This window comes from Bison bison, unplaced genomic scaffold, assembly GCF_000754665.1.
Source record: "Bison bison bison isolate TAMUID 2011002044 unplaced genomic scaffold, Bison_UMD1.0 scf7180017864307, whole genome shotgun sequence".
NCBI classification, from domain to species: Eukaryota; Metazoa; Chordata; class Mammalia; order Artiodactyla; family Bovidae; genus Bison; species Bison bison.
In genome coordinates this window covers 11,375,636-11,397,211 of record NW_011494879.1, presented here as the reverse complement: position 1 = coordinate 11,397,211, position 21,576 = coordinate 11,375,636, and the positions used below count along the sequence as shown (strand labels likewise).

General features: G+C 40.3%; 1 protein-coding gene across 5 annotated transcripts in view; it reads left to right on the top strand.

Moving 5' to 3' along the window:
• FAM49A (family with sequence similarity 49, member A) overlaps positions 1-21,576 on the top strand; it is a 103,381-nt gene that overhangs the window by 66,694 nt on the left and 15,111 nt on the right. For all 5 annotated transcript variants that reach the window (XM_010852099.1, XM_010852094.1, XM_010852097.1 and 2 more), the window contains exons 3-5: positions 8,652-8,731; positions 19,897-20,018; positions 21,250-21,355. In XM_010852099.1, coding sequence (XP_010850401.1) covers positions 8,662-8,731; positions 19,897-20,018; positions 21,250-21,355 — 298 coding nt within the window. In that variant the 5' untranslated portion in view covers positions 8,652-8,661. The remainder of the gene's footprint in view (positions 1-8,651; positions 8,732-19,896; positions 20,019-21,249; positions 21,356-21,576) is intronic.

Here is a 21,576-nt window from a genome sequence, read left to right as displayed (position 1 = left end):
GCTACAGTCTTTGGGGTTGTAAAGAGTCTGACACGACCAAACAACTAACACTGCTACTAACTGAGCAGGTTATGACTGTCAGCCTTCTTTCTAGGAAAGGGGAAAGCTCATCCAGCAGTCTCCCCATCACCAGGTTCTTGATTTCACAAGTGGAAGGGAACAAATTCACTAACGACGCCCCAGTGGTGGGCTGGTCCATAATGAAGCAGGTTGATTGTTTCCACATTCACTAGTACTGGAAATTGGGGCAGAGGGGAACACATTGACTTTCATTCCCTAAAAAAGAAATCTAATTTTGCCCTCATTTCTTGGAGACTTTTTGCTGCTGTAATATTGATGTTTATGGGGAAATTAGCTCTGATGAGGTAATAGTCTATTTTAGAAAACTGAACTCAGATATTGAAAGGACTATTTTAAACCTGCGCTTAATCGTTCTGCTCCGTAATGGTCTCTGGGTATTTTTTTGGAGAATTTCCATGGATTGCCTTACAACTCGACTCTAGCAGCTTATATTCCGCTGGGAACGCCCAGCCCTTTTGAGGGACACCGTGGTATTAATGATGGATGAGAATATTCAAGGCATTTTCCCATTTGAGTGCCATTACTTGTGGTGTTAAAACGTTTCAAAAACACATTTTAGCCATTAACTCATTTTTATTGTCAGATGAAAGTGCTTAATAGACTCACTCTAGTTTCCCTCCTTCGTCTTGGAATGAAATCATCTGTTGGATTCTTGGCACCACATTCGGCAATGGAACAGAGAACGTTACAAATTCATTGCAGAAGTGGCAGCTGGGGCGGGGAATTCCAGCCCAGCCCAGCTATCTAAAATCGCTAACCTGGTTTAGCAGATTCAGGCTCCTGGAATTTATAGGCTGAACTACTTCCGTGCATTCCATTGGTACATTTTTCCCTCCCAGAAAAACAGGTGCTTCTAACATTTAAGAAATGTACCTTTCCCTTGGTTGAGAAGTAGTTTTTTAAGCCACCTATTTTGTATCTGATATATTATAGGCTGATGGTCAACCAGTTTTGCTTATCATTCAAAACAGTCAAGGAGTATAAATGGTGTACGATGGGACTATGTGATCACTAGGAGAAAGTATATCCGAGTTGTGTGAATAGTTGATGTATTGGGGTTGTACTCTCCCCTCCCAGATGGCTCCCTGGATGGTTCACGGGAGATAAGCCAGAGGGGTCACTCACTTTTGGGGGGTGGTGTGGGAAGCCTGCAGACCTCTTCTGTCACTGGCATCAGCTGCCACCCTGGCTGCTGTCAAGATTTCGCCAACTGTGAACCTCACTGATCAGGTTGAAGAGCAAATTGTCTTAATAGCCCTCCTAAAATCACATCCAGTCACCAGAAACACTCCGAAAGCCAGAACTGGACTTCTTTCCACCACTCTGGTGGGGAAATCTCGAGGCTTCATTGAAGTTAGGAGGTCAGACTTCTGGTAAAAATAAGTAAGGCAGGTCGCAGGATGCCCCTGGAGGTACCAGCCTCAGAGCAGAGACCAGCAGCTCAGCTCCCCAGCTGGGCTGAGTAATTGACCAGGTTAACGACCTCTAGTCTTTAGAATTTCATAAACCAGTAAAATTTCAAAATAAACTTTGGGGATTTAGGATGTAACTATCTCTATCATCTTATAAAGTAAATTAAAAAACTGTAGCCTAGAGTTGTTTGCATAACTTCAGCTTTCTGCAGGATTCATGGTGTAGCTTGTATTCCTCATTTTGCTTGGGAATCACTGGACAGAACCATCTTAAGGATTTCTTGCCAGTGATCACTGTGTGTTGATGCCTAGTGCTAAGTGCTGGGCATACAAAGAGGCGTAAAATCAGCCCTGCCCAAGAAGGCTTTACATTCAGAGCTGGGGAGAAAGTGTGTAATTACCATCCACACTGTAGGCCGTGTGACACAGTAAAAACAGCATGTTAGGTGAGCAAAGAGAAGCAGAGCTCACCCAAGGGAGTGGGTTTTGTTTTCTTTGAACTGGAGTCGAAGAGGAGGGAAGACTTAGGCGGTTCCTTCTGAAGGCCCTTATTTCCAAACTCATACTTGAAAGGAAATTCCGGGGAGGCAGTGGTCGAGGGCCAGTGCTTAGAGGTCAGATGAAATTGGAGTCCAGACTCAGTTCTATGACTCTGGGGCTTGAGAGACTTTTTAAATCTCCAAGATTATTTCTGTATCCCTAAAGTTGGGATAATAACAGTTGCTTCCTCATATGGTGGTTGTGAAAATTAAAATATGATAATACATGAAAAGCTCTCATTGCTATGGCCTGCAGATCATTTTAAAATGTTAGCTGTCATTCTAATTGTAAACAGAAGGAGCAATGTGAGCAAGGGCCCTGAGGCAACAAAGGCAGGCTGCTTTTGAGAAGTGCAGGGTGTGATGAGTGCTGGGCCCACTGGCCCAGAGGAAGAGAGGAGACAGAGGAGCCGGCAGAGGCTGGGGGCCAGGTTTTCTGGACCCAATGCACCCATTTGCATGCCTTGTATCCTGCGGGTCCTGCAGAGTCTTGGAAGTATATTAAGCAAGGAAGGAACACTGTCAGATTTGTGTTTAGAAAGCTGGAAATGAATGGGTGAGAGATAAGACTGGAATTAAGAGGATCAGTCTGGGGGCTCTCTGTAGGGTGCAGACAAGCTCTGCTGGGGGTCTGAATTAGGATAATCTTTGGCCACCTCATGCAAAGAGTTGATTCATTGGAAAAGACTCTGATGCTGGGAGGGATCGGGGGCAGGAGGAGAAGGGGACGACAGAGGATGAGATGGCTGGATGGAATCACTGACTCGATGGACGTGAGTCTGGGTGCACTCCGGGAGTTGGTGATGGACAGGGAGGCCTGGCATGCTGAGATTCATGGGGTCGCAAAGAGTCGGACACGACTGAGTGACTGAACTGAACTGAACTGAACTGAGGCAAGGAAGGAGAGAAGTGTGTCCAATGCAATGAATCACCGGTGGAGATGTCCTTGTTTAGTAGCTGTTTAGCATGTTCTGGGGAGACCCTACTTCCGTGGAGCAGAAACTCTCCAGGGGCAGTGACACATTGCACCTTATATTTTAATGTCTTTAAAAAAAGGAACTTGATGTCCCATTTACTTTTTGCATTAGTGGACAGAGCAAGAGAGTGACAGTCAGGAAACCTGTCTTCTGAACCTTCTTTGAACTAATGTCCTGGGGCAAGTACTGCTTCTTAAACAAGAGCTTTAAAAAGGTGGCCCCAGTTCTAATGTGGAATGTGTTCTGATGACGTTTGGGACTTCCATCTGGATGACTGAAAAGGACATTTATTGTACCTGATCCACAAGTTCTTGTCTGTAAAATGGGTCCAATATCACCTTCCCTGCTTTTGACACGTGTTCATGTTGAGAATAAATGAGTCCAGAAACATCTTTGACAAAGATATGATGTTATATAAATAAATGTCATTGTGTATTTGTGATTTGTCTGGGGCTTATGTTGGTTCAGACTGGTAAAGAATCTGCCTATAATGCAGAAGACTTGGGTTCTATCCCTGGGTTGGGAAGATCTCCTGGAGGAGGACATGGCAACTCACTCCAATATTCTTACCTGAAGAATCCCATGGACAGAAGCACATGGTGGCCTACAGGTCATGGGGTCGCAAAGAGTCAGACATGACTGAGCAACTAATACTTTCACTTTCACTATATATTAATAATTATGTTACAGAAAAATATTAGGCTCAACAGAACTTAATCTCCAAACTATGGAGTTATAGGTAAAAGAATCTAAGTCTTTGATTTCTTAAATTTTTGTACCAGGGATGCTGAAAAATTTGTAGCTGCTGGAAGCTATTGTCTCACTCAAAATGCTAAGAAAACCCATCTCTCTAGTAGAGGCATTGAGTCTTTACCATCTTAGACCTTAAGAAAAATACTAGCAAATAAAACCATGTAGGGCTGTTTCTCTGTTTTTTCTCACTTTCTGTTCTTTATTGATGAAAGGTGGTATTGGCTTAGAAATACTCCTTTGCAATAGTTGTAGCTACAAAAGAAATTTTCTAAGTGCTTGTTCTCTAATCATGAAAATCAGGCATTGAAATGTTGGTGTACACAGGCAAAAGTCAGAATTCACAATGCCCATGCCCTGCCCTTGAGTTTTGCTATGTCTTACTTCTAGAAAACAAATTTCCTCACCAGAGATGGCCCTATTTTTTTAAAAAATCACCTGTGGTTGATTTTATTTGGTTTTACACTCTGGAAATACAGTTAATCCTATTGTTTATTTATTTTTTTCTTCCAAACAAGAGCAGAGTTATAACTAGGACAAAAAAATAATTGCACGTGTGTGTGTGTATGTGTGGTGTCTGTGTGCATGTTTTGCTTCTCTTCTCATTTTTGCAACTGAAGTGTTAGCAGAAGACGACTTCTTTAGGAAAATCATCATTTTCTACTGAGCAGCCTATGAGCCAACTCCCATGGAAGTGGTTTTAAGCTAAGAGCCAAGAAGGTAGTCATAGAAAACACCAGTATACATCCCAAATCATCACCACTGAGACATGAGCGCCTCCCTTGGCAGAGACACGCAGGCTGTCTTTACAGACACTGTTAACGCTCCTACCGGGACTAGAGAAACGCCCTCCTTCAATTTGCAAAAAAAAAAGTGAAAGGATCCATTTCAAAATTGTATTAAGTAAATAAACCTTGAGGAATAAGCCTTCTGTTTGGGGAAGTCACCCAAATTGTGTCTGCTGTTCTGTTCTCACCCCTCATTCCCCAGCTGGGGGCCTCCTCTGTGCCATTACAGATTCCCAGGGTCCTTCATGCCTGGATGGAGTTCACTTCTTCTATGAAGCCAACTTTTCTGGAAGACTCCACCCCGACATGGTTTCCTAAAGAAAGCATGAATTCCTCAAGAAGTATGTTTTTCCCTGTACGTGGAGCAATACTAGTGAGAAATAGGCTGCTTTGGAATCTTAACAGAAACTGTAGACTCTGTCCCCAGAAAAAGGAGCATAGACCTACAGTACTGTATTATCCTGCAGACACTTTCTGCAGACCATGGACTCTCAGTGTTCTCAGCCAGGGACCTGCTAGGGGTCTGAAGCCCCAGGTTCCTTCTTGTGGGGAAAAGAATGTGAACATTGGGTTCCCAGACCCTCAAGTTCAAATGTGATTCCATCTTTTACTCTCCTGTCATCTTTAGAAATATACTTAACCACCTGAACCTCTTTTTCTTCCAACAAATGAAGACAGTTGTAGCTACCCAAAGAGTTGGTGTAAGGTTTTAGTGAATTTAAGTGTGTGAAAGCTCCAAGCACAGTGCCAGGCACACCATGGGCACTCAATAAAATGTGCATGTTCTTGTCCCCTTGGAAGGGAACATTTTTTTTTTTTTTTTTGCCATGAAAGAGGTGAACTATTTCTGTATCTGTTCAAGAAGTTTGTATTGAAATGCGTGTTTTCTAGGTTCCATAACACTACATAAGTTCCCACAATTTATCATTCCAGACAGTTCCTGTTTGAGATGTCAACATCTAGAAATCTAGAATAATTCCAGTTAACTGACCTTGGCTGTTGTTAGAATCACGTCTCAAGATATTTGACCACATCAGCCAACCAGCCTAAGTAACCTTCTGAACAGATAGCACTCTGCAGCCGGCTAATATTTGGATGTATTTCCATGTGTGTTTCAGTCTGTTACTAATTTTAAAGGCTTAACGTATTTCCCACCCAGGAACTCTGACAGTAAAATCCTACACAAGGCAGACTTTTAGGAGGAAGCTAAACTCATTCAGGTCTCTTGTGACATGTTAATAGCACAAAACTAGGGAAATTAAGAATATTTAACTTCCATTAAGGCATTTTATATGCAAGTCGGGGCTGCTACTAAACAGTAGAATCATCTTCCTGCAAGATTTGCCTTGGGGTCTGAGTTGGAATTGTTCATTAAATTGGAAACACATTGTTTCCTAGAAACCCAGGAGGGTTTGTGAATACTGCCCAGTGATAAGGATGGACTACACTAGTTGTGAGTTTCAATTTGGCAGAACCTGTCTCACACAGGGCTTTGCTCAAAAATATCTTAAAAGGAAACACAAATCAAGACAAGGGAGGAAAAATTAAACAGTGACAGAAAGAACATAAAAGAGGGAATATTCTTTTGGACAAGACGAGCATGGAGTTTGCCTCCTACTCTGTGTCTGTGTGCTCGTGCACAGATGCCCAGGTGACGCTAGTGATAAAGAACCTGCCTGTCAATGCAAGAGACACAAGTTCGATCCCCTGGAGGAGGACATGGCACCCCTCTCCAGTATTCTTGCCTGGAGAATCCCATGGACAGAGGAGCCTGGCGGGCTACAGTCCACAGGGTTGCACAGAGACGGACATAACTGAAGCGACTTAGCACACACACACGCATGCCCAAATATTCATATACTTCAAGATCGGCAAGGTTGAAGAAGTATATATACTTCCCAATCTTCCGCCCAACTCATTTTCACAATATTTTTAATTTCTACTTCACCACCACCAGTGACAGGAAACTCACTATTTCACAGGGCAAATCACCCAGTAGTCTGACAACCCTAATGGTGAGAAATGTTTTCACAACATTGAATGAAGATCTTCCTCATTATTCCCTCATTGGTTCTAGTTCTCTTCCCTAGAGCCACATAACGCCTCTCTGATTTGTCTTCCATAGGAGAATTCTGAGTAAGTATTTGAAGGCGTTAAGATAATCATCATAATGATGACAGTGGTAATTATCACATATTGTTTCTTGAGCACTTCTTAGAAGCACTGTGCTAGGCATTTTATATCTTTAACCTCATTAATATCCATGAATTGATGAAATAGATACATTTCAAAAACTCTTTTTATAGATGAGAAAACAGGCTTAGAGAGTCAGTGCCTTGCCTTGGATAACAGAGCTAACAAGAAACAGGTAGGATTGCAAGCAGTCCTTCCTAAGTTCTTCTAGCTTCACATTAGTGACATGGGTGACTTTGGGTGATATCTCTAAGTGAATGTGAGTATTCTCTCAGAGGGAGGAGTATGGAGACTATATTATACCACCAGCTGCACTCAAGAGAACTGCTTGTTATGTATTTTTATTTTTGTTTATTCTCCTTTCACCACATCTTTCTTACAATGGCATTTTTGTTGTTGTTAATTCCTACAGCAACATAAACACTATCAGGAGCCATGTGCATAGAAAATTACAGCCCTGAGCTCCATTATCCCTCACAAGCTGAGGTGTCTGAGTCACGAATTAGAGGAATGCCTTCAGCACCCAGCATGAGATCGCAGCTCCATCAGTTCAGTTCAGTTGCTCAGTCGTGTCCAACTCTTTGTGACCCCATGAATCGCAGCACGCCAGGCCTCCCTGTCCATCACCAACTCCCGGAGTTCACCCAGACTCATGTCCATTGAGTCAGTGATGCCATTCAGCCATCTCATCTCTGTCCTCCCCTTCTCGTCCTGCCCCCAATCCCTCCCAGCATCAGAGTCTTTTCCAATGGGTCAACTCTTCCCATGAGGTGGCCAAAGTACTGGAGTTTCAGCTTTAGCATCATTCCTTCCAAAGAACACCCAGGGCTGATCTCCTTCAGAATGGACTGGTTGGATCTCCTTGCAGTCCAAGGGACTCTCAAGAGTCTTCTCCAACACCACAGTTCAAAAGCATCAATTCTTCGGTGCTCAGCTTTCTTCGCAGCTCCATAGATATATGTAAAATGAATGAAGGCATTCATTCATTCACATAGAATGGCCTCCTGAAGAAGAAGTTTTAATGACTAGAGCTGAGAGCAATAGACACGTTGCTATTTATTTAAATCAGTTCAGTTCAGTCGCTAGGTTGTGTCTGACTGTGACCCCATAGACTGCAGCATGCCAGGCTTCCCTGTCCTTCACCATCTCCCAGAGTTTGCTCAAACTCATGTCCATTGAGTCAATGATGCCATCCAACCCTCTCATCCTCTGTCATCAATAATGACTACATTTCCCTATTCTTTCAGCTTGGGGTTGCAGATATGTCACAGATTTGTATTTCTCTGTAGGGTGGATTCACCGTTGCCAATGCCTCAGGCTGCAGTTTCATTGAGAATAACTTTTTGGATGTTATACCTTTTCATTTTTACACTCATGAAGTACTAATCTCATAACTATTGAAATGTCAAATCGCAGGAACCTCTGACTTACCTGGGAAACAGGACCTCTTGTACAGGCTAAAAGGGATTCCTGGGAGTGTAAATCTGTTTTCTAAACTCTTTTCCTTGGGAACTTTGAGAAATTTACCTTTCTGGATAGGTAATTTAATAATGCCCTCACTATTCTGCTTCCATTGACATAGTATGTTCCCACACCAATGGGACAGAAATCAAGCAAGGATTAAATATTAACTGTAAGGATTCTGGGGATTAGTGAAAGGGAAAGGGGAAAAAAAAAATTCTAGAATACACCTGAACTCTGCCTCCTATGACCATTACCCAATTCTTTGAACAATAACTCATTGCTAAGTTATCACTTGTCACCTAGCATAAAAATGCTTTCTATTAGGTCTTCTGATGTAGTTATAGGGGTTCAATGGTATTTATGCAAATCATTCAAAAATATCTAAGCTTTTAAAAAGTATGTTTTTTATACTGCTAATGGTGTTTGGTTTTGTGTTCCCTCTCCTAGGCTTGCTGGGATGGGAAACCTGCTCAAAGTCCTTACCAGGGAAATTGAAAACTACCCACATTTTTTCCTGGATTTTGAAAGTAAGTTCCAAAAATTAAAAGATTATGATGAAAAAGCTTCACTTTCTTTATAGTTTGTTGATAGGGGAGTTATAAAGATTGTTATGTAATTCTTAAACCACATCCAAATGTCTCTCTACATTTCTCTGAGTCTTCAAAGACCATTTCCTCCTTTCTTTTCATATATTATTTTTTTTTAAAAAACAAAAAATATCTTTTTAATATGCTTATGCTTTTCTTTGATTTTAGAAGCAGTTATTGTAAGCCTAACATCAATCATCATCATGTATTTTCCTAATAATTTTCATGAATTATTATGTCATAATCCAAAGAAAAATAGTATACATAGTAATTTACACAGATTAATATAAAACAAATATCACTAGATGTAAAAGAAAAAGCGATAGATAGCAGAAATGAGACTTAGAGGTTTTGTAGTTTTGAGTAATCTCTGTCTGCTCTTTGTGTATTATTCGATAATACAGAACTGTTTCAGAATTTTGAGATGTAGCTTTCATTTGAAAGATTTTTTTAAATCAAAAACTTTAAATTAGGGAAAACGGCTTATGAATCATGACTGAATACATACAGAGATTCTTTCTTACATTGTTCATGTTTGAATATGTTTATCAATGAGTGACACATTCATTTTAAGCAACTGATCTCATGTATCTATACTTATTCTTGTGGTCTCCTCCTTTTGAATTGCAATTCCACAATACCAAGCACAGTTAAATGTCCTTTGTCCCAGTAGTCATCATCTGTTGCAAACCTTAATCTGCTTTAAACTATAGTTTCAAGTATTGTATTCATATTAAAAATAAGTTGAAACTTCCTTGCATATATATTAAACCTTCTAACAGAGATTTTCTAAGTAAATGCTAGAATAACTTTCTAAGACACAGCAAACCAAACTATGAAAGATCTCTGGAGCTATCTTTTTAAAATCTTTGTTATGCCTAAATACCTACTTAAAAAGGAAAAGTATTCCCAAAACTCATACATTCTGAAAAAAATTTTTAATGCAAGTTATATTCAATTAAAGAGATCTCACTTGTGATTTAACTCAGTTTGTTATTGTTCTTGTTATTTTGCTAAGTTTGGCTGGATTTGATTGGGTGTGGTTGGTTATGGTTGAGTTGAGCTAGGTTTGGCTGGGTTTGGTTGTGTTTGGCTGAGCTTGTCTGGGTTTGGCTGAGTTTGATTTGGTTTGGTTAGGCTTGGTTGGGTTTGGTGGGATTTGACTGGGTTTGGCTGGACTTAATTTGGTTTGGCTGGGTTTGTTTGGGCGTGGTTGAATTTGGTTGGGTTTAGTTGGTTTTGGCTGGGTTTGTTTGGGTTTGGTTGGGCTATGCTGGGTTTGGTTCAGTTTAGTAAGGAGGGCACCTAGGAACTCAAGAGCCAGATTGATATGATACTTCAAAAAGATTTTTTTTTTTTAAACTGGTGTGACTTTTGCTACTCTTCTATAATATACATATCTTTGTTATTACAGGAAGATTTATTAATAATTTTTAAAATTGTTGCAGAATGAACTAGCTATTATTCCAACACTCTAATTTTACTACTTGCATCTTTAATTGGTCCTTTCCACTTCTTGTCATATGTATTTTACACTGTTTCATTCAGCGTGCACAAAGGCCAAAATAGTGGTAAAACAGCGTTCACTCACAACTTCAGGGGCATATAAACAGCTAAGGGAGTTTCATGCTTTACTTTTTTGGAAGTTCAAAACTCCACATGCATGTGTACATGCTTCTCACAATGTCACTCAGAATTCAGTGGCCCCATTTGCCTATGTAGCTGTTCTTGAACTTTGGCCTTCCCATGCTTCCACAAAGAATAATATTGAGTTCTTTGTCAAGTCTAATATGAAAACCCTTTAAAGTGATAAAAGTAAAATACAGGAATTTAAAGCATTAGTTTTCAGCTGGTGTTCTCTGAAGCACCAGAATTCTGAGGCAAGATCTCAGGGCATCCCCTTCCCCAGCAACATTGCAAAGGGGCCTCTCTTCCTCTCTCCTACAACCCAAGGACTCTGACCTACTCAGTCTTGTAGTTTGGCCATTTTCTTAATATGTTATTTAAAGAAAGATCATGGTGGCCGAAGAAAACATTTCAATATTTTCAATTTTGATAATGACTTATAGTATCAAAACTCCACTTATAGATATGCTCTAATTTCTTCAGGAAGGGGAAATGTAGACTGGATTTTCATGTCTGGTGGCCTATTACTAGGACTAGAACTAAAGTATTTAAGGAAAATATAAAACTATAAATTTATAGACATGTACAAAATCCTGTTTATATCCCCCTTACTACCAAAGAGAAGATTAACATTGTTTCACTGAGTCTGAGAAGATGAGTCACTGGGCTGAAGTCACACAGGGAATGATTGGGGAATTGAGGTGGGTGTATAGATGTCTTTGGCCTTCTTCCTCCCTTTGCTTTGATTCCCTTAAGTGCTCATCATAGGCAGCTTCCAGGAAGTAATACAGCCATCATCTTCTGCCTAATTAGAGAGGGAGATGAGATGTCTCAAAAAAAAAAAAAAAAATTGTTTTCATTTCTTGATTCTTCAAATCTTATTTCCTAAAGCTGGCTTTCAAGAAAGAAGGATGATGGACTGGAAGGGTGGGGAAGATGGGCTGAGGTCATAATTTTTCCTTGAGTATGTAGATTTCAGTTTATTATGGCAATAGTATGTTGAGTATGGTCATGAGCATCCGTGTAAGCCTGGTGACATCAGGGAGACAGAACTAACAAGAGCAGCCATTGCCTAATGAAGCCCCAAGCTGGTGTGGAGGACAATATAGGCAGACAGTTCAAAGATAAAATAAAATAAGGGGCTTAGAAGAGGCATGGTGCGGCCTGAGAATAGAGGGAGAAACTTCTGGTTTCAAGAAATGGATGACCTCAGGAGGAATTAGAGCAGTTTTCTTGCAAAGGTGGAATTTGGAATGGACTTAAAACAATGTGTATTTTTTTCAGAAGACCTAGAAGACCTGGGTTCATTTTCTGGATTGGGAAGGTTCACTGGAGAAGGGAAAGGCTACCCACTCCAGCATTCTTGCCTGGGGAGTTCCATGGACAGAGATGCCTGGTGGGCTACTTACAGTCCATGGGGTTGCAAAGATCGGACATAACTGAGCAATTAACACCTTCACTTTCAGAAGACTTTTCCAAAGAGAATAGTTGAAATCCCTGAAGGAAAACTACAGAAGATTAAGAGCTGAGTGGATGAGAACTTCAGGCCTGCTTGTGTTTAAAGGGAGCTTGAGTAGGAGAGAGGCTACATTGAGGGAGAAGCTGGGCAACTTAATTGAGATTCCTGATGGCAGGGCTTGGGCCTCACCCACTTTGGTGACCCAGCCATCAGCTTGTGCTGAGTTAAGAGACTGAATGAGCCCAAGTAACAGATGCTGGCCATGTGAAGAAACAGGATAGAACAGGCTAGATAAAACAGCCAGAAGACACAGACTTTCAAGAAGGAGGGAATGTAAATAGATTCAGATGCTGAGAGTAGTCAAGAAGGCTTGAAAAGGGGATGATGAGTTGGGCAGTTAGCTGCCTAACAGATTCAGGATTTATTGCTTTAAATACAGAGGTTGGATTGCAAAGAGTTAAGGAGGGAGTCAGCAGTAAAGGGAGGAAGGCAAGCTGAACAGGGTGTAACAAGCTTAAATGCATGTGGCACCTCTGCTTTGAGTATTGAATATTCTTTTTGAAGTCAGTGATGGAATATAATTGAACTGGGTCAAATAGATATAATTAAGCTGGGTCAAAATTTAATACAAAATTAGACACATCTGTCCTTAGGTTTTCCAGTTGTGTAGATCTGATTTAAATTTGTTTGACCTTTGTAGTAGGTTCTACAGTCTATGCTCAAATTTCTACAGTCACTTACCGTCTTTTTATTGTTTTTTCATCCCATGACTACTTTCTTTCCATGAACAGAAATGTTATATTTTGATGAAGTGTGATTCATCATTTTCTTCCTTTTTCAGTAAGTGCATTCTGTATCTTCTTTAAGAAATCATGCCTATTCCATGGTCATAAACATACTCAACTACATTTCCCTAGGAACGCTTTAGAATTTAAAGCTTTACCTTTAAGTCAATGATCAATCTTAGCAAGTTTTTGCATATGTTATGAAAGAGATATTGGATTTATTTCTTTTTTCATGTGATACAAAATTATTCTAGCACAGATGGCATTGCTTTAATGCTCTTACCATAAATTTGTTACTATTTATAATACGTGTGGGGCTACTTAGGGACCTTTTCTTCTCTCTCATTGCTTCTTGATCCATTTCACCAATTAATGCCAAAACATAGCAACTAATAAGTTAGGAAGTCAGGAAAAGCAAGTGCTTCAACTTTGCTCTTTCTCCAGATGTTCTGACTATTCTGGCACCTTTACTTCTCTGTATAATTTTATGTATCCTTCAAAACTAGCTTTTAATGTCCACAAAAAACCTTGCTGGGATACTGATTATAATTACGTAAATCAATAAATCAGTTTGGAGGTAATTGACTTCTAGGCAATATTAATTTGTCTCACCTATGCATATAGTCTTTCCGTTTGTTTAGATATTCTTTAATTTCACTCAGAAATATTTCATAGTTTTTAGAAATCTGACATATCTTTTGTTGAATCTACCTTTACTCATCTCATATTTTGACTATAACAGTTTTCTTACCCTCAGTATTTGCAGCAGTATGTATTTCCCTATTTTGTCTGCTTTTCTTTATAGCGTGTTTCTTATAAACAATATGTAGTTGCCCCAAGCTTTTTCATCCAAGCTGAAAATATCAGCCTTTTAATTGGTATGTCTAGTCCATTTACTTTTAATTATTGTATGTGCATTTAATTAACGTTTGTATTTCTGTATCTTGGTGTGGTTTCCATTCGTTATCTTTTTCCTCTTTGTTTCTCAGTGTCTTTCTGTCTTTTAAGTGAACCAAATAATTTTTAGTATTCTTTTGTGTCCTTTCTGCTGACTTTTTAGTTGTGCTTCTTGGTTCTTACTTTAGAGATTATTATATACACCTTTAACTTACTGCCATCTGTCTTCAAAATGCATTGTTTACTTCATGAAGAATTTAAGAAACTTGTCACAGTAGACTTCCAATCACCACCCTTCCACTCACTCTTTGTGCTATTGTTACATGTTTTACTTCTGTGTACATATGTTATAAACTCATTGCAATGTCTTTATTTTAAACTTTAAACTCTTGAATAGTCTCTGTGTGTTTATTTTTGTAATCTTAATAGATCTTTTATATTTACTGACATATTTTTCAGTGTTCTCCATTCCTTCTGACATAGCTAGGTCTCTTTGGTATTATTTCACTTTAGCCTAAAGAACTTCTCTGTGGAAAAGATTTAGATGGCATCTTATGCTTATGTCATGTGTGACCTATTCAATATCTGACATAGACCTGGGCATGAAGCATAAGCTTAGGAACCTTGGCTTCTTCATTGATGCTAATTCAGTAACTATCTGCAGAGCATCTTCTGTATCCTAGCTTCAGGCAGGACCAGCAGAAGTGGGGGTCGGGTCTTAGTGGAGCAGAGGGGCATGAGGGGGAATGACATAAAGTACATAAATATAGGAACATTAGAAGAGCACAGACTCTTTTTCAAGGAGTATGTAACTATTGGGGAGATCAGATGCAAGCACAATGAAGAGCCAATAGTACAGGTAGCAGAGAAGAAATCTGTGATAGCTAGAACAAAGAGAAAGTGATGGACTAGCCAAAAGAAGTACAGGTTCTAGGCTGGGATGAACATACGTTTCTTAGGCTATAGTAACCGAAAAGTGATTTTCTTATAAGAAAAATCCACCTTTATGAGCATAATAGAGATGCCAAAAACCATAATGGTGGTTGATGGGGTTAGTCAAGAGGGAAATTCTAAAGCTCCCAAGCCATGGTACTTCCAGAAAGGCTCTGTGTATTTTGACTTGTTACAACTACAGTCTCCTACTCTTTAAAGCAAGGGTGTGGGTGCATATCAGATTATGCAAACAGCTGGAATTTCTTTGGGTGATGCAGAATACTTACTACTACTGATCTCTTCTTTCATCTCCCCCTCTCTGGTATGCTCACATCTGCTGCGGTTGTGCATAGGGGGCTAGATAATCTTGGAAAGGGAAAGGAGGAAAATAAAGGATGTTTTTGGTCACTTTACAAATGAAAGCAAAACAAACAAAAAGCAAAGGAACAGAGCAGACCTGGGAAGCAATTTGTTTATGCCAGGGCAGGGATTCATTCAGAAAGATTCTTTCAGTTTCTAGCACTTTCACTTTTTAAGTGCTTTTCAGCTGTCAACATCCTCTTTATGATCCTACACGTCACAGACCCCCACAGGACCATATAGGGAGGAGACGAGGTTCTTGCTAGCTCCCCTCCCTCTACCAAGAATTCATCTGAGACCAAGAGATTAATTGGCTTGCCCTGAGGTCTCATATTTAGTGAGTGAAAACTTATGATAGGATCTGGTTCTTCAAAAATTACATCCCTGGAGCTCTCTTCCCTCCATGACATCACAGGGATGCCTCAGCATGTGAATGAAATAAACAAGCCTTCAAATGCCTTAAACCTCGCTGCTTTTTGCAGTCCCTCATCTGACTGTCCCTTGGGAAAGGGTCTGGCATAGGATGACTGATGTTCCTGTACAAATAAATATGTCAGTCCCATCACACTTACATCTTCTGACAGACCTTTGCAATTTTAGATTGTTTTTTGTAAGCAGTTAGTATCGTGCTATAAATCGTTTCCATTTTTACATCCCCCAATGTTCATATCAGGGCTTCCTTGGTGGCTCAGATGGTAAAGAATCTGCCTGCAATGCAGGAGACCCAGGTTCGATCCCTGGGTCAGAAAAATCCCCTGGAGAAGGGAATGGCAACCCACATCACATCAGTGTTCTTGCCTGGAGAATCCCACGGACAGAGGAGCCTGGTGGGTTACAGTCCACAGGGTCTTAAAGCATTGACCTGACTGAAAGACTCACACACACACACACACACACATAATGTTAATATTAAATAGTTATTACGCTTCCTAGTTTATCCTGAAGGGGTGAAGGGTGAAATGAGGAAGTGGGTGGAGAAGGAGAGCTATGGATTTAATTTATGGTTTGGCAAACCCTTCCTGCTCTACATTTCTTTGGTGTTTATACAACAGCTGGTGGGTGCAGAGATAGGGATGTATCCTACTGATGAAATGCCAAAGACATCTCCAAATAAATTGTCTTCCATTCACATTTTCTTCAGTTAATTTGTTTGATTCTCTGTCAGCTTTTCCACACAGTCTTGAATAGGTCTTTAGGGGTAGGTGTGTGTGTTCCCCGGGCTTGTGGAGACAGAGTGCATCCTTGGCTGATTTACAAAGATAAGAACTCTTTGATTTGACAGCCTTGCTCAGGGTTGAGCCCTGCCGCCTGTGCCCTGGGGTATGTTCACCAAAGATGTTCCTTTCTGACAAACAAAGCTGGTGGCCACCTTGCTTTGCATCGGCACAGTGGAATGCCGAGAATTCTGCTCTCAGTAAATATCACAGTCCGGCACGAAACCTCCCCCTGACCCCGGTGACTCTAAAATGCTGACAGTTAATATCCACTGTCACTGGGAAATTGAGTCAAAGGAGGATAAATAGGTCCCCTATAAACAAAATGAATACTGTTGAACTTTCTTAATTGATAAGATGGTGCTTTTTCCATTAAAAATTCTAGGCACTTGGAATTCAGCAAATTCTTGACAATAAATGTATGTATTCAAGGTCACAGGGCACATGATACATTTTCATTCTTTCCACAACAGCTAGAATAGGGGTTTAAATCACTGCCTGGAGAAAGGCCTGGAGAGGCTTGTTCCAGGGCTCCTAGAAGTGTTAGTTTCTGAAATTGCCTGTGTAAATCACAGGCACTTTTAACAGCTTCATTGTTAGACAGGAACAGTCCAGCTTTCTGTAACCATTCTCCTCAATTTCGATGAAATAACTGGTGATGATTAAGAATTTAGAATGTGATTCTTAGAAGAAACATCACTAAACAATTCACTGGCTAGAACTGGAAACAGAGACCCATTTCCATCATCATCATTATTATTAATGTGTGTATGTACCTTTGACTTAAGATCAATCTTTGCTTTAAAAATAGAAAAACAGAAGCCTTAATTCAGAGTTCCTGTTCACTCAGCAAATGCTCTAGGAGGTTGCTGATAGGTTAAATAGTAACCTTTCCAATCACTAATTCTTCTGGGTCTTTTTCAAGATGTCTCTCCTTGACATCTGAAGACACAATACATTTTAAAAGCATGGTGACCAACTGAATCTCAATTTGGAGAATGCCAGAAGTGCAGACCCCAAAGTCTCTCAAAGGACTATTCCAGAAAGTGAAATAACAGCTTTAGAATTAGGACAGTAACATTAATGCAGTTTTGCACTCATCAAATATTCTATTAATATGTTAACCACACTGAGGAAACGTTGAGGCCATAGATAAATGATGGAGGATTTAAAAACACATTAACTAAAGTGTGAATAGCCAGTCTGATTATAGGTAAATGCATATTGTCTTCATGGTGATAGTGAGACATGCAACAGTGGTAAAGCCATTTCAAGAGACAAGACAGAGGAGAGGATCTGGAGTAGTAAGATCTTTATATTTTTCACCGCTTCTCAACACCCGTGTTCTCTGTCATATGGTCAATTTCATCGTTTATCCATTGAGACAGACATGACACGTTTAGTAAGTTTCTCCAATGGGCAGGGCATATGGGAGCCCGGAGGACAAGCAGCCAGGCCCTATCTTCAGGTAGCTTGGTATTCAAAGACGAACAGGAAAACCATCACAAAACAATATGAATTGCTGTTCAGTTGCTAAGTTGTGTCTGATTCTTTGCGACCTCATGGACTGCAGCAAGCCAGGCCTCCATGTCCTTCACTATCTTCCAGAATTTGCTCAAAGTCATGTCCACTGAGTCAGTGATGCTACCTAACCATCTCATCCTCAATCACCCCCTCTCCTTTTGCCTTCAATCTTTCCTATCATCAGTATCTTTGCATCAGATAGCCGAAGTATTGGTGCTTCAGCTTTAGTGTCGGTCCTTCCAATGAATATTTAGGTTTGATTTTTCTTTAGGATTAACTGGTTTGATCTTCTTGCAGTCCAGGGGCTCTCAAGAGTCTTCTCCACACCACAATTTGAAAGCCTCAATTCTTTGACACTCAATCTGCTTTATGGTCCAACTCTCACATCCGTACATGACTACTGGCAAAGTCATAGCTTTGACTCTATGTTTCAATCATTCAGCCCATTTTTCTATTGCCATTACTGTGTGCCAGGCACTGTGTTAGATCCTGAAGATACAGTGTCAAATGAGACAAATAAGGTCTGAGTCTTACAGTCTTGTGGATCAGATTCTCACTTATTAGTCCTGACTGTTCTTTTAGCTGGGGGATCAAACTGGGGTGAATTATGAACTTAGGGATATGGGCCAAGACCACATGTCCCTTAGGGTTACATGGTCCTTTTCCCATTTGAAAACCAAGACAGACAAATTAGGGCTTCTCCCAGCTGGTACTTTCTGTCTCGAAGTTTATGCCACTTGTGATTTGAGTCCTCTAGACTCTTACAGCAACCTGGCCCAGAAGCCAGGGACTATGTAGTCAACACCGAGGGCTTAATTAATAGCTAGAAGAAAAGATGACTCAGTTCCCTGACAGAGAAAAGTGGAAAAGCCTAGGGCTTGCAATAAGCCTAACCAATTATGGAAGAAAATGAGCCTGTAATTCAGGAGACGCGAGTTTGAATCTTGCTTTGGAAGATTCCCCTGGAGGAAGGCATGGCAGCCCACTCCAGGATTCTTGCCTGGAGAATCCCATAGACAGAGGAGCCTGGCGGGCTACAGTCCATAGGGTTGCAAAAAGTGGGACATGACTGAAGTGACTGAGCACGCATGCAGGTACCCTTTCATTAGTGAAGTCTGCTGGGAGAACTCAGTCCTTAGGACTTGGATTTTTAAAAACAGATTTTAGGAGATGACATCTGTCCTCTTCCTGTATTAGCAATGCCTTTGTTTTAGATGGAGATTAATTTCCTAACTAGCCCAGGCAAGAAACCTATTTTATAGGCATTGTGAGATAAATAAAACCCTATTTACCACCATTCAACTTCCACCCACCAACCCTCACAAAATATTCCTGCAGGCAAGAACATACATTGGCTCCAGGAATGTAAACAAGTCAGAATTCATTGAGGAACTAAGTGGATGTCTCTGTGACTGTTAGAATTTGTTCTTCAGCATTTAAGTTTAAATGCATTACTTATTTTTGTGGATAAGTTTCATGGTTAAGACCAAAGATGAACAGTACAGGAGTCTTTAAAATGAACTCTCTGCACTTCTTGAGCTCATGTTCAAAAAGGAACTCCACTGCTTTCTACATCACTATGTTCTGCAAAGATACACCTATACCATAGCTCTGAAGGATTAATTACAGAAAATCTTAAGTGTTTTTTAGTATGGAAATATAAGGGGGGGACTACTTTCCCATCTAGACTCAGATTCACAGACTTTCAGTCACAATAGCTTCTATTAAATATTAGAATTGGATCCCAAAAGGTAATGTTTATTCTTTCTATCACCCAGTGTACCACTTGACACATAGTATGTGTGCAAAAAAAATAAAAAAGTGATCTATACAAATAAAGGGGTGCCTACAATGATTCCATGGGCTTCTTAGGTGGCTCAGTGGTAAAGAATCCACCTGCACTGCAGGAGACATGGGCTTGATCTCTGGGTCAGGAAGATCCCCTGGAGAAGGAAATGCCAACCCACTCCAGTATGCTTGCCTGGGAAATCAAATGGACAGAGGAGCCGGGTGGGCTACAGTCCATGAGATCTCAAAGAATCAGATACAATGGAGCGACTGCGCATGCACAATGATTCCAACAATCTTTGTTAGATGTGAGTGAAATATTTGTAACTATTTTGAACTCAGTAATGGCCAGATCTTCTGTTAGTTTTCATTTCTTTGCACCTTATTATGTTAAAGAGGAAATACCATGCCTGCAGGAGTCACATAGGATTGTCTAGCGGGTAGAATTGAATGCCGAGCCTCTTCCCAGGCTGTTTATAAACACAAGCCTCTGTGTCTCTTGGTTTCCTGTCTGCCTAGATGCCCAGCCCACAGAAGGAGAGAGGGAAATATGGAACCAGATCAGCGCCGTGCTCCAGGATTCCGAGAGCATCCTCGCAGACCTGCAGGCGTACAAGGGCGCAGGGCCAGAGATCCGAGATGTATGCCAATAATAACACTAAGCTGACAACGCCCTTGGTGGAGAAGGGAAACCCACACACGCACACACACAGCAAGATTAAGTAATAGCCCTAGTTTTTCCTAGCATACCAGGAAGAACAAGGAGGGTAATGTGTCCTTAAAAATGTATGAATGGTCCCTTTTATTCAAGTCCACTGATCTGAGCACATAGTGCTGTGCACCATGTAAAGTGCAAGCCATTCTCTCCTCTGACATGCATTTGAAATTGTGGGACTTACATTTAAACAATAATTTGTCAATATGTTGCTTCGTGTAAGAGAAACATGAAATCTGTGAACGGTAGTTGAAATATGAGTCATGAAGTCTGGGTGTATGTGAACTTTCCAACATTTTGTAATGATTTTTGGCAGGTTTCATGACTATCACAATCAAGAGACATAAACAACCTCCCTTAAGGAGCCTGCTCATCTGTCATCCTGAAATGACGTGTAAGATCAAAATAATAAGTGCAGGAAAAAGAAAACAGTGACCAAAACAACAAAAAAAATGGCAGTGTGGCTTTTGAGAGTTTGTCATGCCTTCAAGGCAAGAAACCTCACACTCCTTTTGTTTGAAATAATTAGCTTTGTGGAAGTATCAGCACACACACACATTGCCATCACCATTTTCTGAAAAAAAAACAAGACATAGCAACAACAATAAAATGCCGCTAGCATCATAATCCTCAAACTGCTGAAACCCAAGCAAAACAGCATTTCAAAGAAAGTAGCAGCCTATTAAGAGGTTATTTTTCTACTTAAGGGTCACCATTTAATTTAGGCAATTTAGGTACCATCTCAGACTGTCAGGAATGTAATACATATTATAGAGAAAGGAAAACATCTACAAAATCTGCACTTCATAATGAGCACTAGCTCTACTTTAGAAGAATCAAATGGTCATGGAGGAGATCTGAATTGCTTCCAATTAGACATGCTTTTTTTTTTTTTGCATTGAAGATACAAGAAGTGAGTCAAATGACATGGTGTCTAATTGTTGAGCCATTTGCATTATGTTCAAGTGCTAAAATCACCATCCTAATTGAGCATCTTGGACAATACTTCCATGAACTGATTTAGGCAGTATACATTAGCAAAAGACAGCAGGAATTTTTTTTTTTTTTTTAACTCAAATTCTTTCTCAATCTTAAGTCATTTTGACGTGGAGCCTACCGCTTCTTTTTAAGCAGAAAATTCCATCGTGTTTTGGCAGGCCATCCAAAATCCCAATGACATTCAGCTTCAGGAAAAAGCTTGGAATGCAGTGTGTCCTTTAGTCGTGAGACTGAAGAGATTTTATGAGTTTTCCATCAGGCTAGGTGAGTATGTGTTTATGATTTTCATGTCCCTCTTGTGAAACTCTGTGATGGTATTTGAGAAAGTAGCAGGAAAAGCTCAGGGGATTGGAAACTGCCCCACATCCACTCTTGTGCATCATCAGAGGCCACTCAGCGGTCAGGTCCGTTTCTGACAACATGCCTCAGAGTTTCTTCCCCTGCATTTATTGGCATGTTTCGAGTGTCTTTACTAATGGGTCTTC